Below are 19,783 nucleotides of genomic sequence, written 5' to 3' on the forward strand. Positions count from 1 at the left end.
GGGGACTCCATACACTGAGAAGGTGGGGCAGACATCTTGGAGAGGCGTTGGCCGGGAATCGAACCCGGGTCATCTGCTTAGAAAGCAGCTATGCTCACCACTGCACCACCAACGCAAAAAAGTGGCATGTTTTTTTTTTTTTTAGTGTGGGAGGAAACCGGAGAACCCGGAGGAAACCCACGCAAGCACAGGGAGAACATGCAAACTCCATGCAGATAGTGTCCTGGTCAGGATGTGAACCAAGAACCCCAGTGCTGCCCATATGTGGCCTCTGTTCTATAAGGCCCGCCCCCGCTGAGCAGGGTCTTCTGCCCTCACGTCTCTACACCCCTGCTGGGCACTTATAACCGGAGTTCAGGGGAATTATAATTGTGGGGGGGCATTTACAGGGAGAAGTACTCTGGGGTAATTATATGAGTGTGGGGGGGTATGTAATTGTAATAGAGGAAGTACTCTGGGGTAATTATATGTGGCGGGTTTGCATTGGGCGATTATAATGGATTGTGGGGTAATTATAATAATGTGGGGGAGGGATTGTGGGGTATTTATAATAATGTGGGGTAAATATAATATGGGTAGGGGATTTTGGGGCAATTATAATGTGGGAGGGGGGCAGGAAAGGTACTGTGGGGTAATTATAATAATGTGCGGGCAGGTACTGTGGGGTAATTATAATAATGTGGGGGTAAATATAATATGGGTAGGGGGTTTTGGGGCAATAATAATGTGGGAGGGGGGTGGAAAGGTACTGTGGGGTAATTATAATAATGTGGGGGAGGGACTGTGGGGTAATTATAATGGGGTGGGGGAAGGATTGTGGGGTATTTATAATAATGCGGGGTAAATATAATATGGGTAGGGGGTTTCTGGACAATTTATAATGTGGGAGGGGGGCAGGAAAGGTACTGTGGGGTAATTATAATAATGTGGGGGGAGGGACTGTGGGGTAATTATAATGGGGTGGGGGAAGGATTGTGGGGTATTTATAATAATGTGGGGTAAATATAATATGGGTAGGGGGTTTCTGGACAATTATAATGTGGGAGGGGGCAGGAAAGGTACTGTGGGGTAATTATAGTGCAGTGAGGGATTTTTATGGTAATTATAATGGGGGAGGGGGAGGATTGTAGGGTGGTTATATATGCATTGGAGGTAATTATAACAGGGTGGGGGAGGTGTTGCGGGGTAATTATATATTGTGGGGTAATTTTATTTGGCTGGGGGAGGGGTTGCAGGGGGTGGTTCTATGGGGGGTCTCTGTCGGGTTCCTCAGGGTGTTGATCTGACTGTTCTGCTCCCTCCCTCCAGGTCCAATGAGTAGGGATGGCCTCGGCTCCAACTGGCCTGAACCTCCCCGGCACAGGAGACCCCCCTACGTAGAATGCACGTAGCAAGAGCGAAATCTCCCGCACCACCCCGCAGGGTTTCTCCCACCATGTGGGGACTTACTCTGGTCTCACCTCAAGGGATGTAGGATGGAGCCCTGAGAGGAACCCAAATCCCACAAGATGGCGCTCTGCCCAGTGCCGGAATGTCGCTTCTCAGGATTTGGAATCGTCATCTTTTCTTTTAAATAAAGCCGACAGTGAAAAAAAAAATATATATATATAAAAACACCACACACCGATGTGTGGCTTTGAAATTGCGCCAAAGTCACAAAAGGGATCAGGAAGATTCCATGGGGGCTTCACATAACCCTGACTGTGTCCACTATATCAGGGTCAATTCTACATGAGGGTGCTGTATGGAGGATTGGTATAAAACTGTCACTAATACAGAAGGTCACCTGTCCACCACTGGCTTCTCAGCTTCCTCCTCTGGGCTGGCACTCCCCAGGATTCGCTTTCTGGCCTCCGCGTACTCCGCTTCCCTCTGCGCCAGCGACTTAACAGGCACGGTGGGGCGGCTGCTGCAATGGGAGTTGCTCGCCAAGCCGTTGCTCGTCGGCCTTTTGAGGATCCTGATCTGAGGAGGAGGACCGGCGGGCAGAGAGTCGCCCTGGATAACCACCGGGAATTTCGGAGGAGACCGCGATTTACTAAAGAGAGGAGATGAAATTCTGTATCGAGTGGCTGACCTGTGCATAGGGAAGGAAAGAAAGAAAGAAAGAAAGAAGGGAAAGAAAGAAGGAAAGGAAGAAAGAAAGAAAGAAAGAAATGCTTGCAAGTTTAAAGACTCAGCATCCGATTGGAGGAATTCCAGAGTAGAGACGACTCCTTGGGTCACTAATACTCACTTCTCTCTCTGTGTGATGCTCAGTTTCTTCTCCAACCGTCGCTCTATCTCCTGGAGATGTAAAACACAAAGATGCCATGAGCGAAGAGGACAACATAAGAAATCATCTACACAGCCTCCTCTCTATTACCATGGAGGAGGCCAGATACTGCTTGATATTAAAAACACATGTCAGGCCACTTTAAAAAAACAGAAAAAAAAAAAGTGTGTATAATATATATATATATATATATATATATATATAATTTTTGTGTGCAGCCCCTCCCCCATACTTACCTGAGCTCGATCTCGTTGGCTTCCGCCAATCACAGGTGGACTATGCCCACCACTTTCCTGACAGATCCCCCCCATTCATAGAAGCCATACTGCAGCTTCTACAAATTAGATCCATGAATGGAAGGGGAGGAGCTATAAATGATCCACCTGTCCCACATTCATAGATCCCGTGTCATTGGTAGAAGCTGAGGCACGGCTTCTATGAATGGTGGATCTAGCCGGAAAGGGCGGGCATAATCAGGCTCTGTCAACAGACCTCTAGCTTTATTAACCCCCCCCCCCGCTGAGTGCGAAGATTCACGGCAGAGGGGAGAACGGGAGAGAGGAAGATTTCTCTGAAAAAAAGAAGAACAGCACAAGGGACACATCACACCAAGTTAGTCCCTTGTGTCGATTTTTTTAACTAAACTATTAGAGCCGATTTTCCATGTTTCTTAGGACTTTAAAATTGTTGGTTTGGGCCAAGCTGGTCCAAATGAACTATTTCCTTCACAAAGTGCTGCTGTGTCTCTTAAGCCCCCATACACACTACCAGATTTTCTGCAGATTCTCTCCCCCCCCCCCCCCCCCACCTTCAGATTTACCAAAACCATATAATATGAGGTCAAACCTTCGGCGTTTCAATTTGTATGCAATCAGGCAGGTCCTTCACTACATGGTTTTGTTAAACCTGATAGTGTGTATGAGGCTTAAGACTCCATTCACACCCAAGCATACTGCAGCGACTCCTGACGCACCGCGTTTTCTGGAGTGGCGTCTTTCATTTGAATGGGCCTTCCTACGCTCTAAAAACTTCACCATAGAAGTTCATATACCAGGCGCATTCCGTCTGTTCTGATTTTTGCAGCTATTTTTGGTTGGAGAAAAGAATAAAAAAATAAATAAATAAAAAAATAAAAAACCCCAAACACGCACATTTGGGGTGCAATTAAAGAATAACGGCATTGCAAGCGTGTCCCATATTTTGCTGTGATTTCAGTACACTCAGGTGTAAAAAGGGAGCCCAAGTTCTGTATCAAGTGCAACGTCATCAGCCCACCCCCTCGACTCTGCCAATCAGAGAAGGCTTTGTATTCAGTCACAGACTACAAAGCTGCCTATGAATGGCTGAGCGACTGTTTTGTTCTGGGTGTGAGATGGGAAGTCTTGCAGCCGATCCCCAGCACTGCGTGGATCTGAAGCCTCATAAACTTCATACAGCTCTGAGAGCCAATGCAGCACTTACTGAAGGAAATGGTTTGTTTGCACCAAGCTGGTCCAAACAAACAATTTAAACATGATTTTTTATTTTGCATCTTTTTTTGTTTGTTTAGCAAAAAATAAAAACTCCCAACTGTAATTAAATACCACCAAAAGAAAGCTCTATTTGTGGGGGAAAAAAAAAAAAATGATAAAAATGTCATTTGGGTACAGTGTTGTATGCCCGCGCAATTGTCATTCAAAGTTCATCAGCGCTGAAAGCTGAAAATTGGTCTGGGCAGGAGGGGGATTTAAGTGCCCAGTAAGCAAGTGGTTAATAGTTTGTTAAAAAATTTGGAAACAGGTCATTTTTCTCCTTAATTGAAATACGCTGATGAGGTGGCACCGATGGGCACAGTTAAAGGGGTTGTAAAGGTAAATGTTTTTTCACCTTAATGCATTCTATGCATTAAGGTGAAAAAACATCTCTCACTGCCGGCGCCCCCAGTCCCCCCGTTTTACTTACCTGACCCCTCGAAAATCCCGCGCTCGCCCCCGCCCCCGCCGTCCTCTTCGCCGCTCAGCATGGCCACTGATTGGCTGGAGTGGATGGATTGAAAGCAGCGCAGCCATTGGCTCGCGCTGCTGTCAATCACATCCAATGACGCAGCGCGCCGGGGGGCGGGGCCTTGTGATACAGCGAGCGGCTATAGCCGCCGGCTGTATCACGGGAGCGCGCCCGCAGTGCTTCTCACCAATGCGAGGGAGCTCGCATTAACGTGAGAAGCACCTGCGGGAGGAAGCAGAGACAGCCGCCGAGGGACCCCAGAAGAGCAGGTTCGGGGCCACTCTGTGCAAAACGAGCCGCACAGTGGAGGTAAGTATGACATGTTTGTTATTTTAAAAAAATAAAAATTTTTACTTTACAACCCCTTAAGGTGGCACCGATTGGCACAGTTAAGGTGGCACCAGCTCGCCATGATCAGGACTGAAGTCCCTCTCACGGTCGCCGGTGATCGTCTTTTTTTTTCTCCTCAGCTCAAGGAGGAAAAATAGCCGATTACTGCTCTGTTGTCATCACATGATCAGCTGTCATTGGCTGACAGCTGATCATGTGGTAAGGGGGGGGGGGGGGGGGGGGGGTCAGGATCGACCCCTTACTCCGATCTGTGATCAGGCGAGTCTCAGACTCGCTGATCACAGGGCAGGGCGCGCAGGCCGCTCGTGCACGGGACGATATCAATAGACGTAGTCCCGGCAAAGCAGGTCCGCGCTGTAGCTGTCATTCGGCTATAGCGCGGATCTCTAGCGGTTAATATAGGCTTACCTGTAACAAAGTTGTAAACAAGGGTTTACAACCACTTTAAAGTGGTTCTGAAGTTTTTTTTTTAACCTTCACACATTCTATGCATAATGGTAAAAAAAATAAAAAAATAAAAAAATTCTGTATCCAGCTTCTATCCCCCTCCCCCCCAACAGTCTACCCGCTACACTTACCTGAGCCCCATCATGATCCAGAGCTGTGCATGAGAGCAGCAGCTCTCTGCTCTTTCCCTCCTCACAGGGCAGATCCATTGGCTCTGCCGCTGTCAAAATTGACAAAGGGGTGGGGCTGTGCCCTGCTGTCTAACTATGGACACAGGGATCGAAAGCGAGCTCCGCCCACCCCATAGAAAACAGCTTTCTATGGGGACCACAATAAAGGTGAGAAAGCTAGGAGCACCAGCAGGGGACCCAAGGAGGAGGAGGCTCAGGGTTATCCTTTGCTAAACAATAAGGGCCGGTTCACACTGCAGGCGAGGCGAGGCGACTCCGACTTGCCTCGCCGCGACCTCAGCGGCAACTTGCAGATGACTTCTGTATAGAAGTCAATGCAAGTCGCCCCGAGGTCGCCCAAAAGTAGTACAGGAACCTTTTTTCTGAGTCGGAGCGACTCGAGTCATTGTCTCAGAACATTGTCCATTGTACAGAACGGGGGCGACTTGCGAGAGCGAGGCGAGTCGTGTCGCCTCGCATCGCCCGCTGTGTGAACCGGCTCTTACACAGGACAGGTAAAACTTATTTTTGGTAAAATACAAATAAAATAAAAAAATAAATAAAAAAAAACAAACAACAACAACTTTAAGGCGTTTTTCAAGTGACAGGACACATGGAAATCGGCTTTAATCCTCAGAAGTGATCTAGCGGAGGGGAGTGAATCCAGAGACCAAAATTTTACTGACGGCCCCGGGACTGCAACACAGAGATTCCTCCTCGGCCGGGGGAAGTGTCCGATGAGACCTCACAGTCTGGAGACACTCAGCATTTTATGCGTCTTCGCATGGCTGCCAAATAAATCGCGCTAAACATGGCGGTAATAATAACTGCCTGGGAGCCTTAAAGGGAAATCACACACTATTTATAGCCAAGTCTAAAGACACACGACTGCTGAAACCTCACACTTCAGAGCGATCAATGTCTCCCTATAGAAGAGCAAAGAGAACCACCTCAACTAATCTGATTGGTTAGTACTAGGGATCAACTGATTGCTGGGAAAGGAAAAGAAAAGGGAAAAAAATAAAAGTTTATCTAAATTTTTTTTTTTTTCCTCCAATCATTTTATTAAAATAGATAGCTTTCTATTAACCACTTACAGACCGGACCATTTTGCTGGTCAAAGACCAGACCACTTTTTGCGATTCGGCACTGCGTCGCTTTAACTGACAATTGCGCGGTCGTGGCGACGTGGCTCCCAAACAAAATTGACGTCCTTTTTTTTCCCCCACAAATAGAGCTTTCTTTTGGTGGGATTTGATCACCTCTGCGGTTTTTATTTTTTGCGCTATAAACAAAAATAGAGCGACAATTTTGAAAAAAAAAAACGCATTATTTTTTACTTTATGTTATAATAAATATCCCCCAAAAATATATAAAAAAACGTTTTTTTCCCCTCAGTTTAGGCCGATACGTATTCTTCTACATATTTTTGGTAAAAAAATTAATAAATAAATAAAAATAATAAAAATAAATCGCAATAAGCAATTATTGATTGGTTTGCGCAAAAGTTATAGCGTTTACAAAATAAGGGATAGTTTTATGGCATTTTTATTAATATTTTTTTTTTTTTACTAGTAATGGCGGCGATCAGCGATTTTTATTGTGACTGACATTGTGGCGGACACATCGGACATTTTTGACACATTTTTGGGACCATTGTCATTTATACAGTAATCAGTGCTATATAAATGCAGTGATTCCTGTGTAAATGACACTGGCAGTGAAAGGGTTAACCAGTGGGTGGCAGTGTAGGGTTAAGTGTTCCTAGGGGTGTGTTACTAACTGTTGGGGGGCTGGGCTTTAATTTAGTGAACACTGATCTCTGCTCCAATCACATGGAGCAGAGAACAGCGTCACTAGTTGCTAGGCAGAACGGAGGAAATGCTGTTTACAACGGCATTTCTTCATTTGGCCGCCCCGTGAGACGATTGCGGGTATGCCCGCGGCGTTCGAGTCCACGGGTCCCGCGACCGGACTCATGGGGATTGCCGCCACGCTCCCGATGGCAGGGCGGCAAATTTAAAGGGATGTACAGGTACGCCCATTTGCCTGCCCGTGCCATTCTGCCGACGTACATCGGCGTGCGCTGGTCGGCAACTGGTTAAAGATACATTTAAGATACATTAATAATTTAGTTTATCCAGCATGAAATGGAGCTTAGTTATGTAGCATGAGGCTGTACTTTCTACAATAGTTACATTTTTTGGTAAACTCAATCAATGAATCCAAGCTCGCAAGCTGAGATAACATGCTCTGCATTGATGGCACAGTAACCATGAGATATAAACCAAAGTTCAGGAATATTCATTTATCCAAACTGTATGATTGAATCGGTTCGGCTATCGCCGTTTTACTAACCTGACAGCTTATTCTTAACAGGAAACCTTCATTTTTTTTTTTTTTGTGTTGAAGATATTAAAGATTCTAACTACCAGCAAGAAGGAGTCCTTCCATTTAAAGGGACTGTCATTTCAGATTCATCATGGCAGTGAATGGGACCGTCGGCAAGTCAACAGTGGGTCAGAGGCCGAACCGCTCCGGGACAGAGATGACAGCTGCTCTTTAAAAAATTATGATTTAAATCAAAAGGATTTGAAAAGCCTTTTTAGTAAGCTCACCCTGGTACAAAGCATTAAAAAGTTATTTACAATTTGTTTTTTTGTGTTTTTTTTCCCCCCACATTTTGCATTTAAAGATCTAAAAATAACGAATATAAAAAAAAGGTTTTAATCTATTTTATAAAATGAAACAAACAAAAAAAAAACAGAAAATAATTAAATGAAGGAGAATAAGGAGTTAAATAAGGCTGATTAGAGTGAAGGGTTATTAAGGGGTTAAAACGGGAACTTAAAAAAACAAAAAAATGTTTTATAATTGACAGGTTGCTTTAAACCGACTTAATCTGCAGACGGAAGTTCATCCCTTTGATCTGTAAATGAAGCAAAAGATACAAAGAAACAATGTTTCTTTTTATATCTTTGTTTCAGCTACTGAGCAAAGTGGTTGATAACATCGGGGCCGCTGCATTTTTTATTTTTTTTTTGTTTGACAGCTCCAATTGCCGGGACTTCATTCACACTTCAGCTGTCAAACTGGGAAACCTCACCGAGAGATGACGGCTCATCGGTTGTCAAAGATGCGGCGGTCCCGCTCCTTAAACGATAAAATTGACTTTTTTTTTTTACCCTTCAGCTGTCAGTGGCAGCTGAAAGAACCGAGCCTGAAAGTATCGCTGCATTTGTGCGAGTTCCGGTACTGATGTAAATGCCAATTATCGGCACCGATGTCCACTCCACCGACTTCCAGAGATGTAAATGTGGCCACAGAGGGTCTAGGGAAGCCCATCTATACTTGATGTGGAGGAGGGGAGCCTATCCTATTCCCCCCCCCCTCCCCATCTACAGAATACACCGATCAGGGTAGCCAGCAATAGGCTGCAGAGCTCAAATGGAAAATCAAACAGGGTGGTTCTATAGAAGTCAATTGGTTGTACTGTCGCTGCTGCCGCCTCCCCCTCCAGCCGCCACCCCCCCTACTGCCGCCGCCTTCTGCAGCCACCACCCCCCGCCTCCTCCTCCAGCCACCCCCCTCCTACCGCCTCCTCCAGCCACCCCCTCCCCACCGCCGCCTCCTCCAGCCGCCACTCCCCACCGCCGCCTCCTCCAGCCGCCACCCCCCTACTGCCGCCGCCTTCTCCAGCCTCCCCCTCCTCCAGCCACCCCCCCTTCCTACCGCCTCCTCCAGCCACCCCCCCCCTACTCCAGCCACCCCCCTCCCTACCGCCGCCTCCTCCAGCCGCCACCCCCCTACTGCCGCCACCTTCTCCAGCCGCCACCCCCCTCCCCGCCTCCTCCAGCCACCCCCTCCCTACCGCCTCCTCCTCCAGCCGCCACCCCCCCCACTGCCACCCCCTCCAGCCTCCACCACCCCCTCCCACCTCCTCCAGCCGCCCCCCCCTCCCTACCGCCGCTTCCTCCAGCCGCCCCCCCCCCCTCCCTACCGCTGCCTCCTCCAGCCGCCCCCCCTCCCTACCGCTGCCTCCTCCAGCCGCCCCCCCCTCCCTACCGCTGCCTCCTCCAGCCGCCCCCCCCCCCCCTCCCTACCGCTGCCTCCTCCAGCCGCCCCCCCCCCCTCCCTACCGCTGCCTCCTCCAGCCGCCCCCCCCCCCTCCCTACCGCCGCCTCCTCCAGCCGCCCCCCCCTCCCTACCGCCGCCTCCTCCAGCCGCCCCCCCCCTCCCTACCGCCTCCTCCTCCAGCCGCCCCCCCTCCCTACCGCCGCCTCCTCCAGCCACCACCCCCTCCCTACCGCCGCCTCCTCCTCCTCCTCCTCCAGCCACCACCCCCTCCCTACCGCCGCCTCCTCCAGCCACCACCCCCTCCCTACCGCCGCCTCCTCCTCCTCCTCCAGCCACCACCCCCCCCCCCCCACCCGCCTCCTCCAGCCAGATTGTAATTGGTGGGAACTCCATCACCGGAGTATATGAGACACCAACATATTATGGGATGGCCCAGGAGAGACCTCAGACTCTACAGTCTATATACACAGGACAGGCCTCCCTTACACAGCCGACCCCGGCCTCAGTCCGGACACTCTCCGGCCTCCACTCACCCCGCTGTCGGCCGCATCCTCCCAACTCTCAGCGACCTCATCCTCTTCCATCTTCCGCTCCCCGGAAACCAGGCCGCGCGCCGGCCTTTACTGCGCAGGCGCCGCTCCTGCACCAGCACGTACGAGTACGCGCGCGCGGCCGACACGCAAGACGTGACCGGAAGGAGGCCTAGCGTCAGCCGGAAACTGTCAGTCCGCCATCTTGGTACTCCTGTGTCTGGTCTGTAGAGAGCAATGTCATCATAAGTTCAATCGGCGCATCTCAGAGCAGACAGACTCCACCCCCACACATTATATTGTCAATGGGAAATATTAATCAGGGAGGGTTATAACTCCTTGTTTGCCATGTGCGCCCCATTACTTCCTGTCCCATGACCAAACAGGAAGTGAGAGAAATTCCCTCTGATGTGAGGCATCTCTCCATCCACTAGAAGTGTCTCCAATGGAAGATTTCCCTTTCTCTTCATGTTCTGGTGACAACTGTAAGATTTTGGATTTGCCATCACATGTCCCTGTGACTCCAGGACAAGTGTGGTCTCCATCAGAGTCCCCCTTTAAATCAGAGTCCCCCTTACATCAGAACCCCCCTTTCATCAGAGTCCCCCCTTAAATCAGAGCCCCCCTTACATCAGTGCCCCCTTACATCAGAACCCCCCTTACATCAGAACCCCCTTACATCAGAGCCCCCTTATATCAGAGCCCCCCTTACATCAGAGTCACCCCTTACATCAGAGCCCCCCTTACATCAGAGCTCCCCTTACATCAGAGTCCCCCCTTACATCAGAGCTCCCCTTACATCAGAGTCCCCCCTTACATCAGAGTCACCCCCTTAAATCAGAGCCTCCTTCCATCAGAACCCCTCTTACATCAGAGCCCCCCCTTTCATCAGAGTCCCCCCTTAAATCAGAGTCCCCCTTACATCAGAGCCCCCCTTCATCAGAGTCACCCCCTTAAATCAGAGCCCCCTTACATCAGAGCCCCCTTATATCAGAGCCCCCCTTTCATCAGAGTCCCTCTTACATCAGAGTCCCCCCTTACATCAGAGCCCCTCTTACATCAGAGTCCCCCCTTACATCAGAGCCCCCCTTACATCAGAGTCCCCCTTACATCAGAGTCCCCCCTTACATCAGAGTCCCCCCTTACATCAGAGTCCCCCCCTTACATCAGAGTCCCCCCTTAATAAATCAGAGTCCCCCCTTAAATCAGAGTCCCCCCTTACATCAGAGCCCCCCTTATATCAGAGTCCCCCCTTATATCAGAGTCCCCCCTTATATCAGAGTCCCCCCTTATATCAGAGCCCCCTTACATCAGAGCCCCCCTTAAATCAGAGTCCCCCCTTACATCAGAGTCACCCCCTTAAATCAGAGCCCCCTTACATCAGAGCACCCCTTATATCAGAGCCCCCCCTTTCATCAGAGTCCCCCCTTAAATCAGAGTCCCCCTTACATCAGAGCCCCCCCTTACATCAGAGTCCCCCCTTAAATCAGAGCCCCCCTTACATCAGGGTCCCATTTGCATTAGAGCCCCCCTTACATTAGACCCCTGCCTTACATCAGGGTCCACTTTAGGTTAGACTCGCCCTTACATCAGGTTCCCCATCAGGGTCCCCCCTTACATCGAGTCCCTCCTTACAACAGGGACCCCATCAGTGTCCCTCTATATATCAGGATCCCCACTAGAGCCCCCTCCTGCCACTGTCACCTACCACCCAGATGCAGCTTACCACTACTTACTTCTGGCAGCCGCTCCCCAGCAGCGTCCGAGCGGATAAACCTCCACATGCGGGCGGCGCTGGCAGTGAGAGATGAGACGCGGTAACTATCTCTCCGCTCGCCCGGGGCTGCAGCTCTGTCCGGAGCAGCCTTCGCAGCCCTGCTGTTATGGCGGGGCAGCGGTGATGCCAGGCGGGCAGTGAGAGATGATGTCATCCGCTGCCCGCGGCACCGCTGACAGAGATTGGCAGCGAGCGCCGCGCGGGACAGGGGGAGGTCTGACCAATATCGGTACGTTCTGACTGATACCGATCATTTGAAAAATGTGAATATCGGCCCCCAATAATTGGCCCCAACAATCGGCCCCCAACAATCGGCCCCCAACAATCGGCAACAATCACCCCAACAATCGGCCCCCAACAATCACCCCCAACAATCGGCCTCCCAACAATCGGCCTCCCAACAATCGGCCCCCAACAATCACCCCCAACAATCGCCCCCAACAATCACCCCCAACAATTGCCCCCCAACAATCGGCCTCCAACAATCACCCCCAACGATCACCCCCAACAATCGGCCCCCAACAATCGCCCCCAACAATCGCCCCCCAACAATCACCCCCAACAATCGCCTCCCAACAATCGACCCCCCAACAATCGGCCTCCCAACAATCGGCCTCCCAACAATCGGCCTCCCAACAATCGACCCCCCAACAATCGCCCCCCAACAATCAGCCTCCCAACAATCGGCCCCCAACAATCGGCCCCCCAACAATCGGCCCCAACAATCACCCCCAACGATCACCCGCAACAATCGGCCCCCAACAATCGGCCCCCAACAATCACCCCCAACAATCGCCCCCAACAATCACCCCCAACAATCGGCCCCAACAATCACCCCCAACAACCGGCCTCCCAACAATCGGCCTCCCAACAATCGCCCCCAACAATCGACCCCCAACAATCGCCCCCCAACAATCGGCCCCCCAACAATCGCCCCCAACAATCGTCCCGCTCCGATAACCGTATAAAAAAGGGGGAGGGGGGGTTGGGACTTTATATGAAGCGCAGCTAAAAGTATTGAAGGAGAAATCGCATCTTAATGGATTCGAAACAATTTCTACACAGAATAATGAAATAACACGATGAGCAAGAATAATATCTTCACAATTCATTGTCCATCATGACAACATAAGTCACAGTATAATAATGATAGTAATTTCATAAAACGTCTTTGTAATTCATCATCAACATAATTGGGTTAATGGTGACAATAAAATCCATAATCATCGATCTTAGAATCACGGGATTGCAATGGTGTAGCATAAGGCTGGGGCTCTACGCGTTTCAGGGGGAGATATCCACCCATCAGCAGAAGTAGCAATATGTATCGCTCTATATTGAAAAAGATTGAACAGATGGTTGGGGGGAGGCAGAGGAGGCAGTGGAAATATTTCCCAGACACTCTTACCTACAAAAGGTTGGATATGTAAAAGGGTGGTGTTGGATAGCTGGGGTAGCCCGGGATAGCAAACATCTCCAGGGGGCTGAGGCCGCAGATCCACGGCCGCACTGAGGCAAAAGGAGTGCAAAAGACATCAGTGATAAAGTGATCCCCAATTTGGTCGCTCAGCTGTCAGCTAATTGCCAGCTCCTATCTCTCCACAGTGACTCACCTGCTGATTATCCTGCTCGTCAGTCCTGCCTGCTTATGCAGGCCATACATGGTCAAAATTTCGAACAAAATTTCTTTTCAAAATCAGAAAATTCTTTTTTTTTGTGATCCGATGGCGCCACCATTGATTCTCGAAATTCGGCTGACCGAGCCTTCAATTTCACCTCCATGTTGCTATAGAAATGAATTTTCGTGGCCGGGAATCTTCTTTTCTCTCCGTAAATTTTCTTTTCTTATTACATTTCTCGCACAATTCTCCCATCATTGATTAGAAAATCATTTGTTTTTAAAAAAAATTCCAGCATGTCTGATTTCTCAAATTTGATTTCCACACGAAAATCGGCTGTTGCTACAGCCCCCACTAATGGTGCGAAATTCATAAGAAAATTCTTAGATACGATTTTCGAAAAAAGAAAATTCTTTCGAAATTCGAACTGTGTATGGCCGGCATTAAGCCGTCCAGTCCAGATGATCTCTGCCTTCGCCTTGGTCAACATCACAGAGACCATCTCCTGCGATCCTGTTCAAGACTTGCTTTGCTGACATCGCCTTATGGCTCCAGATCCTGCTTGCTCTTCCACTACCTTGATCCCTGACGTCTGGCTTGGCTGACTATCCGTTCCGGTTACCGAACTCTGGCTATGTTTTCGACTACGTTTGTTCTTTTTTACTTTTATTATTAAACAAGTGCGATCTAACTGTACTTCTGTCTCGGCCTGATTTCATGGTTTCTGACAGAAGTTGCATCTGGTGCAGGTTGGAAAATAGTAGTAACAGAGAAAACTGTGCCACTACTATAACCAGCAAAGTACACACTACAAAAAAAAATCGATGAATAAAGTGTCCAAAAATATAAATAATGAGAACAAATAATTAAAAGTCTCTTAAATGTGTCAGCATCCTTAGTGTGATAAAATAAACCACCCCTGTGTTCCACATAAAAATTGAATAATAAAAATAAGTTAAATGAAAAGTCTCTTGTTGTGTCCTTGATGAACCACCACTGTGCTCCACGACAAAGGTGAATAGCGCCACCCATAGGAAATCCCGCTTACCAAAGGGTAAGCACAAACAGCGTTTGGCTATAGGCAGCCCATATGCAGCCGCGGCCTTGGATGTATAAAATGGGTTCCTCCAGGCAACTTCCTCCGGGCAGTCGAAGGCGCTTGGACTCAAAAATTCATATAATCCGTATCAGCGTGAGCCATACAAACCAAGAAAGGACCATAGCGTGATATCGTAATGACGATGTATTTATTAAAAAAAACGTACTTACAAAATTCCAGTAATCTAAAATCACTATAAACAAACTCCGGCCGGCATTCTAGGAGCCCTCCCTTCTTCGTAAACGACGCGGTGACGTCACTCCCAGACGCGTTTCGTCATACACAGACGTTCTCAATGGAGATTAAAATAGTACCAATAGATTGCTGTGAATAGGAACATGGTAAATGTGAAATATGTCTAAATAGAGCTGCACAAGACACATTGAGGAATTCAAATCAAGAGGGGTAGGTGATGGTATGAAGAGCCAGGGGGGGGGGTGAACAAAAAATCCATTAACGTGATTTAGGGTTGCCACCTTTTCTTCAAGCCAAACCCGAACACTTGGTGCCCCAAGGAGAGTAGTAATGTGGTGCACCTAGAGTGCCGCAGCCACATGTGGGTGTGGCCAAATGCTTTTGCTGACATCATCACCCTGTCCCCCAGTGATTCCGAACCTGCTCCCAGAAAGCTGCCCGTGGCTCCTGAACAGCAAGAGATTTGTGTGTGACTATCTCAGTTGCTTGGGGAGCCACAGCCGCCTGGTCTGGTCAAATGTGTCCGGGTTTCAGTCCGTCTGAAACCCGGACACATGATTCAAAAACCTGAACTGTCCAGGTGAATCCTGGACAGATGGCAACCCTAATGTGATTGCTCATACAATATTTTTTAGCTATAAAGTCCCAACAAACCTCCTCTTTTTTTGTTCGCTCCGATAATCGGCCGACCCCTTATTTAGAGGGACCGTCCCTGATTTGGAACAAAGTCTGATCTATATAGTTCAATAACTCTTTGCCGGTGTTAAACGTTTCATCCAATTTCTAAATTGCTGCATTTGTAAACGTCAAAACCAAACATAAAGGCTGGGTTCACACTGCTGCGATGCGGGAACGCTGCAAATCCGCGGCGGGTTCCCGCATCGCATGCCTCCCGGCGGCAGTTCACACTGCCCTATGCGAACGGCTGGGAGTGTCAGTGAAAAGTTTATGACACCCCCCAGATCAGTTCGCATATCGCAGTGCGATCTGCAAACTCGGACAGGAATCGGATCGCATGGTGTGAACACCCATGCGATCCGATTCTGCTGCGGAACCAAAAAAAGGGTCCTGTGCGAGTTTGGGTCGGATGCGATGCGAATTCAGCCATACTATCTGTATGGCTGAACTCGCATCGCACAAGAGATCGGATGTGATTTGCACTGCAGTGCGGTGTGAATCACATCCGATCTCATCACTGCAGCAGTGTCAATCCAGCCTAAGGGATAGTAGTGGTAAAAAAAAAAAAAAAAGCACTTGTGCGTTAAAGCGGAGGTCCACCCTAAAGTGGACCTTCCGCTCATCGGAATCCTCCCCCCTCCGGCGCCACAATTGGCACCTTTCAGGGGGGAGAGGGGTGCAGGTACCTGTACAGTACAGGTATCTGCACCCACTTCCGGGATAGCTCTCTGCGGAAAGGGGCGTAGATTACGCCACTTTCCGCAAGTGCCCGCTGCCTGCTGATCCCGGAGGCAGCGGGGACCGTCCTTATTGCGCACCGCGACTCGCGCATGCGCAGTAGGGAACCGGGAAATGAAGCCGAAATGCTCCACTTCCTGATTCCCATACCCAAGATGGCGGCAGCAGCACCCGAGAGACGATCTACAGATCGGCTTCGGGTGCCGACATCGCGGGCGCGCTGGACAGTTAAGTGTCACTATTTTAAAAGTCAGCAGCTGCAGTATTTGTAGCTGCTGGCTTTAAAAAAAAAAAAAAAACGCGGAGACCCGGCGGACTCCCGCTTTAAACTAATCATTGTTTAAAATAATTTTCCTTTAAGGGGGCGTGGCAGGGACGGGGCGTGTCCTATGCCTGCATACTTTTGCCGGTAGGAGTCCCTCATTCCCATCTGTAAAGGTTGGGAAGTAATCTCCTTAACTAATTAAGGACCGCCTCCTGTACATATGCGTCAGTACTTTGAAGAGGGATATCTCGGTAACGGCAGCTGCTGCCACAACCGAGATATCCCTCTTTACAGGAGGCGGTCCTGTGTGCGATAACGGTGGCCTCCACGGCGGGTTCGCCGTTATCGGCAGCAGGAGAGGTGCCACCCCTCCCGCCGATCTCCCACGCCCTCCGCCGCTTACCGGAGCCGTCGGTAGCGGCGGAGGCGATCGGGTCCTTTACTCGGCTGGGTATGGAGACGAGTGAGGCTAAGATGGCCCCCCCCCCCCCCCACTCGTCTCTATACCATAGGAGGGCGGAAGCGACGTCAAAACCTCACTTCCGCCCATAACTCTTAAAGGAACATTTTTTTCAATGTAATTTTTTCAAATTATATATATATATTTTTTTATTGCATTTAAGTCCAAATATGAGATGTGATGATTTTTTGACCCCCCCTCAGATCTCATATTTAAGAGGCCCTGTCATGCTTTTTTCTATTACAAAAGATGTTTTTTTTTTTAAACACCCCGTCCCGACGAGCTCGCGCGCAGAGAAGTGAACGCATATCTGAGTAGCGCCCGCATATGAAAACGGCGGTCAAACCACACATGTGAGGTGTCGCCGCGATCGGTAGAGCGAGAGCAATAATTCTAGCCCTAGACCTCCTCTGTAACGCAAAACATGCAACCTGTAGAATTTTTTTAAATGTCGCTTATGCTGATTTTTGAGGGTAAAAGTTTGACGCCATTCCACGAGCGGGGGGCGCAATTTGAAGCGTGACGTGTCGGGTATCAATTTACTCGGCATAACGTCATCTTTCACAATATGAAAAAAAAAATTGGGCTAATTTTACTGTTGTCTTATTTTTTTATTCAAAAAAGTGAATTTCTTTCCAAAAAAAGTGCGCTTGTAAGACCGCCGCGCATATACGGTGGTGTGAAAAAAAAGTATTGCAATGACCGCCATTTTATTCTCTAGGGTGTTAGAAAAAAAAACACAATGTTTGGGGGTTCTAAGTAATTTTCTAACAAAAAAAAAATGTTTTAAACATGTAAACACCAAATCTGAAAAAGAGGCCTGGTCCTTAAGTGGTTAAAATGTCCCTAACTATCCTTGCTTGGCTGCCCAGGCATACCTCCAGAAGGTAGTAGTCCATTAGTCCATATTTGGCATTTGCCCAGGTCTTGGAAGATCTCCGGACTCCCCTAATACTTTGGTGAAGCCCCTTTTGATGTTATTACAGCAGTCGGTGTTTTTTTGGGTATGAATCTATCAGCATGGCACATCTTGACTTGCCAAATATTTGCCCGCTCTTCTTTGCAAAAACACTCTAAATCTGTCAGATTGTGAGGGCATCTCCCGGGCACAGCCCTCTTCACATCACCCCACAGATTTTCAATGGGATTCAGGTCTGGGCTTTATTCTTCTTCTGGTGAAGCCGTTCCTTTGTTGATTTGGATGGAGGCTTTGGGTCGTTGTCCTGCTGGAAGATGAAGTTCCTCTTCATGTTCAGATTTCTAGCGGAAGCCTGAAGGTTTTGTGCCGATACGGACCGGTAATTCCCTCTACCTTGACTAAGACCCCCTGAAGAAAAAACTGCCCCAAAGCACGATGCTACCACCACCATGCTTCACGGTGGGTATGGTGTTCTTCTGGTGATGTGCCGTGTTGTTGGTCTTTTGGAATTATGGCCAAAAAGTTCAGCCTCGGTTTCCTCAGACCAGAACGCGTTTCCCCCACATGCTTTGGGAGATTTCAGATGTGTTTTTGCTAAATTTAGCCGGGCTTGGATGTTTTTCTTGGTAAGAAGAGTCTTCCGTCTTGTCGCTCTACCCCCCCCCCATAGCCCAGACATATGGAGAATACGGGAGATTGTGGTCACCACACGGCCAGGACTTGCCGGATATTCCTGCAGCGCCTTTCATGTTGCTGTAGCCTCTCGGCGGCCCCCCTGACCAGTTCTCTTCTCGTCTTTTCATCCGTTTTGGAGGGACTTCCAGTTCTTGGTGATGTCACTGTGGTGCCGTATTTTCTCCACTTGATGATGACTCTTCACTGTGTTCCATGGAATATCTAATGCCTCGGACCTTCTCCTGACTGATACCTTCTAACAACGAGATCCCTCTGATGATTTGGAATCTCTCCGAGGACCATGGCTTCTCCTGTAGAATGCCACTAAGAAAATGTCAGGAAAGACCTACTAGGACAGCTCAACTTTTATTTGGGGTTAATCAGAGGAGCTCTAAATGTTCAGTTTGTTGTTCAACTGAGCTGTGCAATTATACCGAGTACACTGACAGCCGCAGACAAGTGTGCTCTGCCCCTTTAATTAGATCTCCTCCCCCCATGGCAGACCTCTGCCATCCACAATATGGCGCCTGCTGCGCCCAGCCCCGCCCACCCCGTCCTGCTGACTAAGAGAGCGCACAGCGCGGCGCCAACCAGAAGATGGCGGCATGGAGGTGAGACCAGACGCGCGCCACCCGGGGACGCTGTGCGTGCGCGCCCCCTCCACCGGCTCTGGCCCTTCCTCTACTGTCGCCGCTCAGGATACCGAAAACGATGGCGGCTCGGTGAGGAAACGGAACCGGCCCGACCCAGGTGAGACCCCGGGCGGTGTCCTCGTCCGTCACCGGTCCTATGAACCCCTAATATCTCCATATACCCCCCAATATCTCTATATGCTCCCACACCCCCCTATATACCCCCAATATCTATATATACCCTAATATCTCCATATACCCCCCAATATTGCTATATATACCCCTAATATATCTATATACCCCCCCAATAACTCCATATACAACCAATATCTTTATATACCCCCAGACCCCCTATATACCCCCAATATCTCTATAGACCCCCAGACCCCTCCATATACCCCCAATAACTCCATATACCCCTAATAACTCCATATACCCCCAGACCCCCTGTATACCCCAATATATATACCCCCCAATATATCTACATATCCCCAGACCCTTCCATATACCCCCAATAACTCTATAGACCCCCTGTATACCCCCAATAACTCCGTATACCCCCAATATCTCTATATACCCCCAGACCCTGCTATATACCCCCCAATATCTCTACCTCCAGACCCCCCTGTATACCCCCAATATCTCTATATACCCCCAGACCCTCAATATCTCTATATACCCCAATATATCTATATACACCCAGACCCCCTGTATACCCCCCAATATATCTATATACCACCAGATCCCCCCAATATCTCTATATACTCCCAGACCCCCTATATGTCCGCAATATCTCTATATACTCTGTATACCTCAATAGCTCTACCTCCAGACCCCCATATATACCCCACAATATCTATATACACCAAGACCCCCCTATATACCTCCCAATA

The 19,783-nt window shown here is 49.0% G+C and overlaps 2 protein-coding genes and 1 non-coding gene across 4 annotated transcripts in view; 1 reads left to right on the top strand and 2 right to left on the bottom strand.

Moving 5' to 3' along the window:
* LOC143956447 (F-box only protein 42-like) overlaps nt 1-7,876 on the top strand; it is a 26,410-nt gene extending 18,534 nt beyond the window's left edge. Inside the window, exons 3-4 of one of the 2 annotated variants that reach the window (XR_013269920.1) lie at nt 1,309-2,439; nt 7,639-7,876. Coding sequence is in view for 1 of the 2 variants with exons in the window: in XM_077466631.1 (XP_077322757.1) it covers nt 7,639-7,718 (80 nt within the window). In the remaining variant the exon portion in view is untranslated. The remainder of the gene's footprint in view (nt 1-1,308; nt 2,440-7,638) is intronic. The other variant, XM_077466631.1, reaches the window with a different exon arrangement.
* On the bottom strand, nt 44-115 carry TRNAR-UCU (transfer RNA arginine (anticodon UCU)). Its single transcript has one exon. It is a non-coding gene; the product is annotated as a tRNA-Arg (tRNA).
* Nucleotides 1,249-9,968, bottom strand: LOC143956448 (SUZ RNA-binding domain-containing-like). The gene is made up of 3 exons (XM_077466634.1): nt 9,837-9,968; nt 2,237-2,286; nt 1,249-2,038 (listed from the first exon to the last, which is right to left on the bottom strand). The coding sequence occupies exons 1-3, from the start codon at nt 9,885-9,887 to the stop codon at nt 1,783-1,785; spliced, it is 357 nt and encodes a 118-aa protein (XP_077322760.1). The 5' UTR covers nt 9,888-9,968; the 3' UTR covers nt 1,249-1,782.
* Nucleotides 9,969-19,783: the final 9,815 nt, after the last annotated feature.

This window comes from Lithobates pipiens, unplaced genomic scaffold (genome assembly GCF_037356315.1).
Source record: "Lithobates pipiens isolate NorthernLeopardFrog02 unplaced genomic scaffold, aLitPip1_a1.2 Scaffold_365, whole genome shotgun sequence".
In the NCBI taxonomy this organism is placed as follows: Eukaryota; Metazoa; Chordata; class Amphibia; order Anura; family Ranidae; genus Lithobates; species Lithobates pipiens.

Coding starts and splice junctions, on each gene's coding strand:
- LOC143956448 (XM_077466634.1), bottom strand. CDS start 9,887: ATGGAAGAGGATGAGGTCGCTGAGAGTTGGGAGGATGCGGCCGACAGC. Junction 2,287..9,836: donor AGGATGCGGCCGACAGCGGG/GTGAGTGGAGGC, acceptor TTACATCTCCAG/GAGATAGAGCGACGGTTGGA. Junction 2,039..2,236: donor AGCATCACACAGAGAGAGAA/GTGAGTATTAGT, acceptor TCCTCTCTTTAG/TAAATCGCGGTCTCCTCCGA.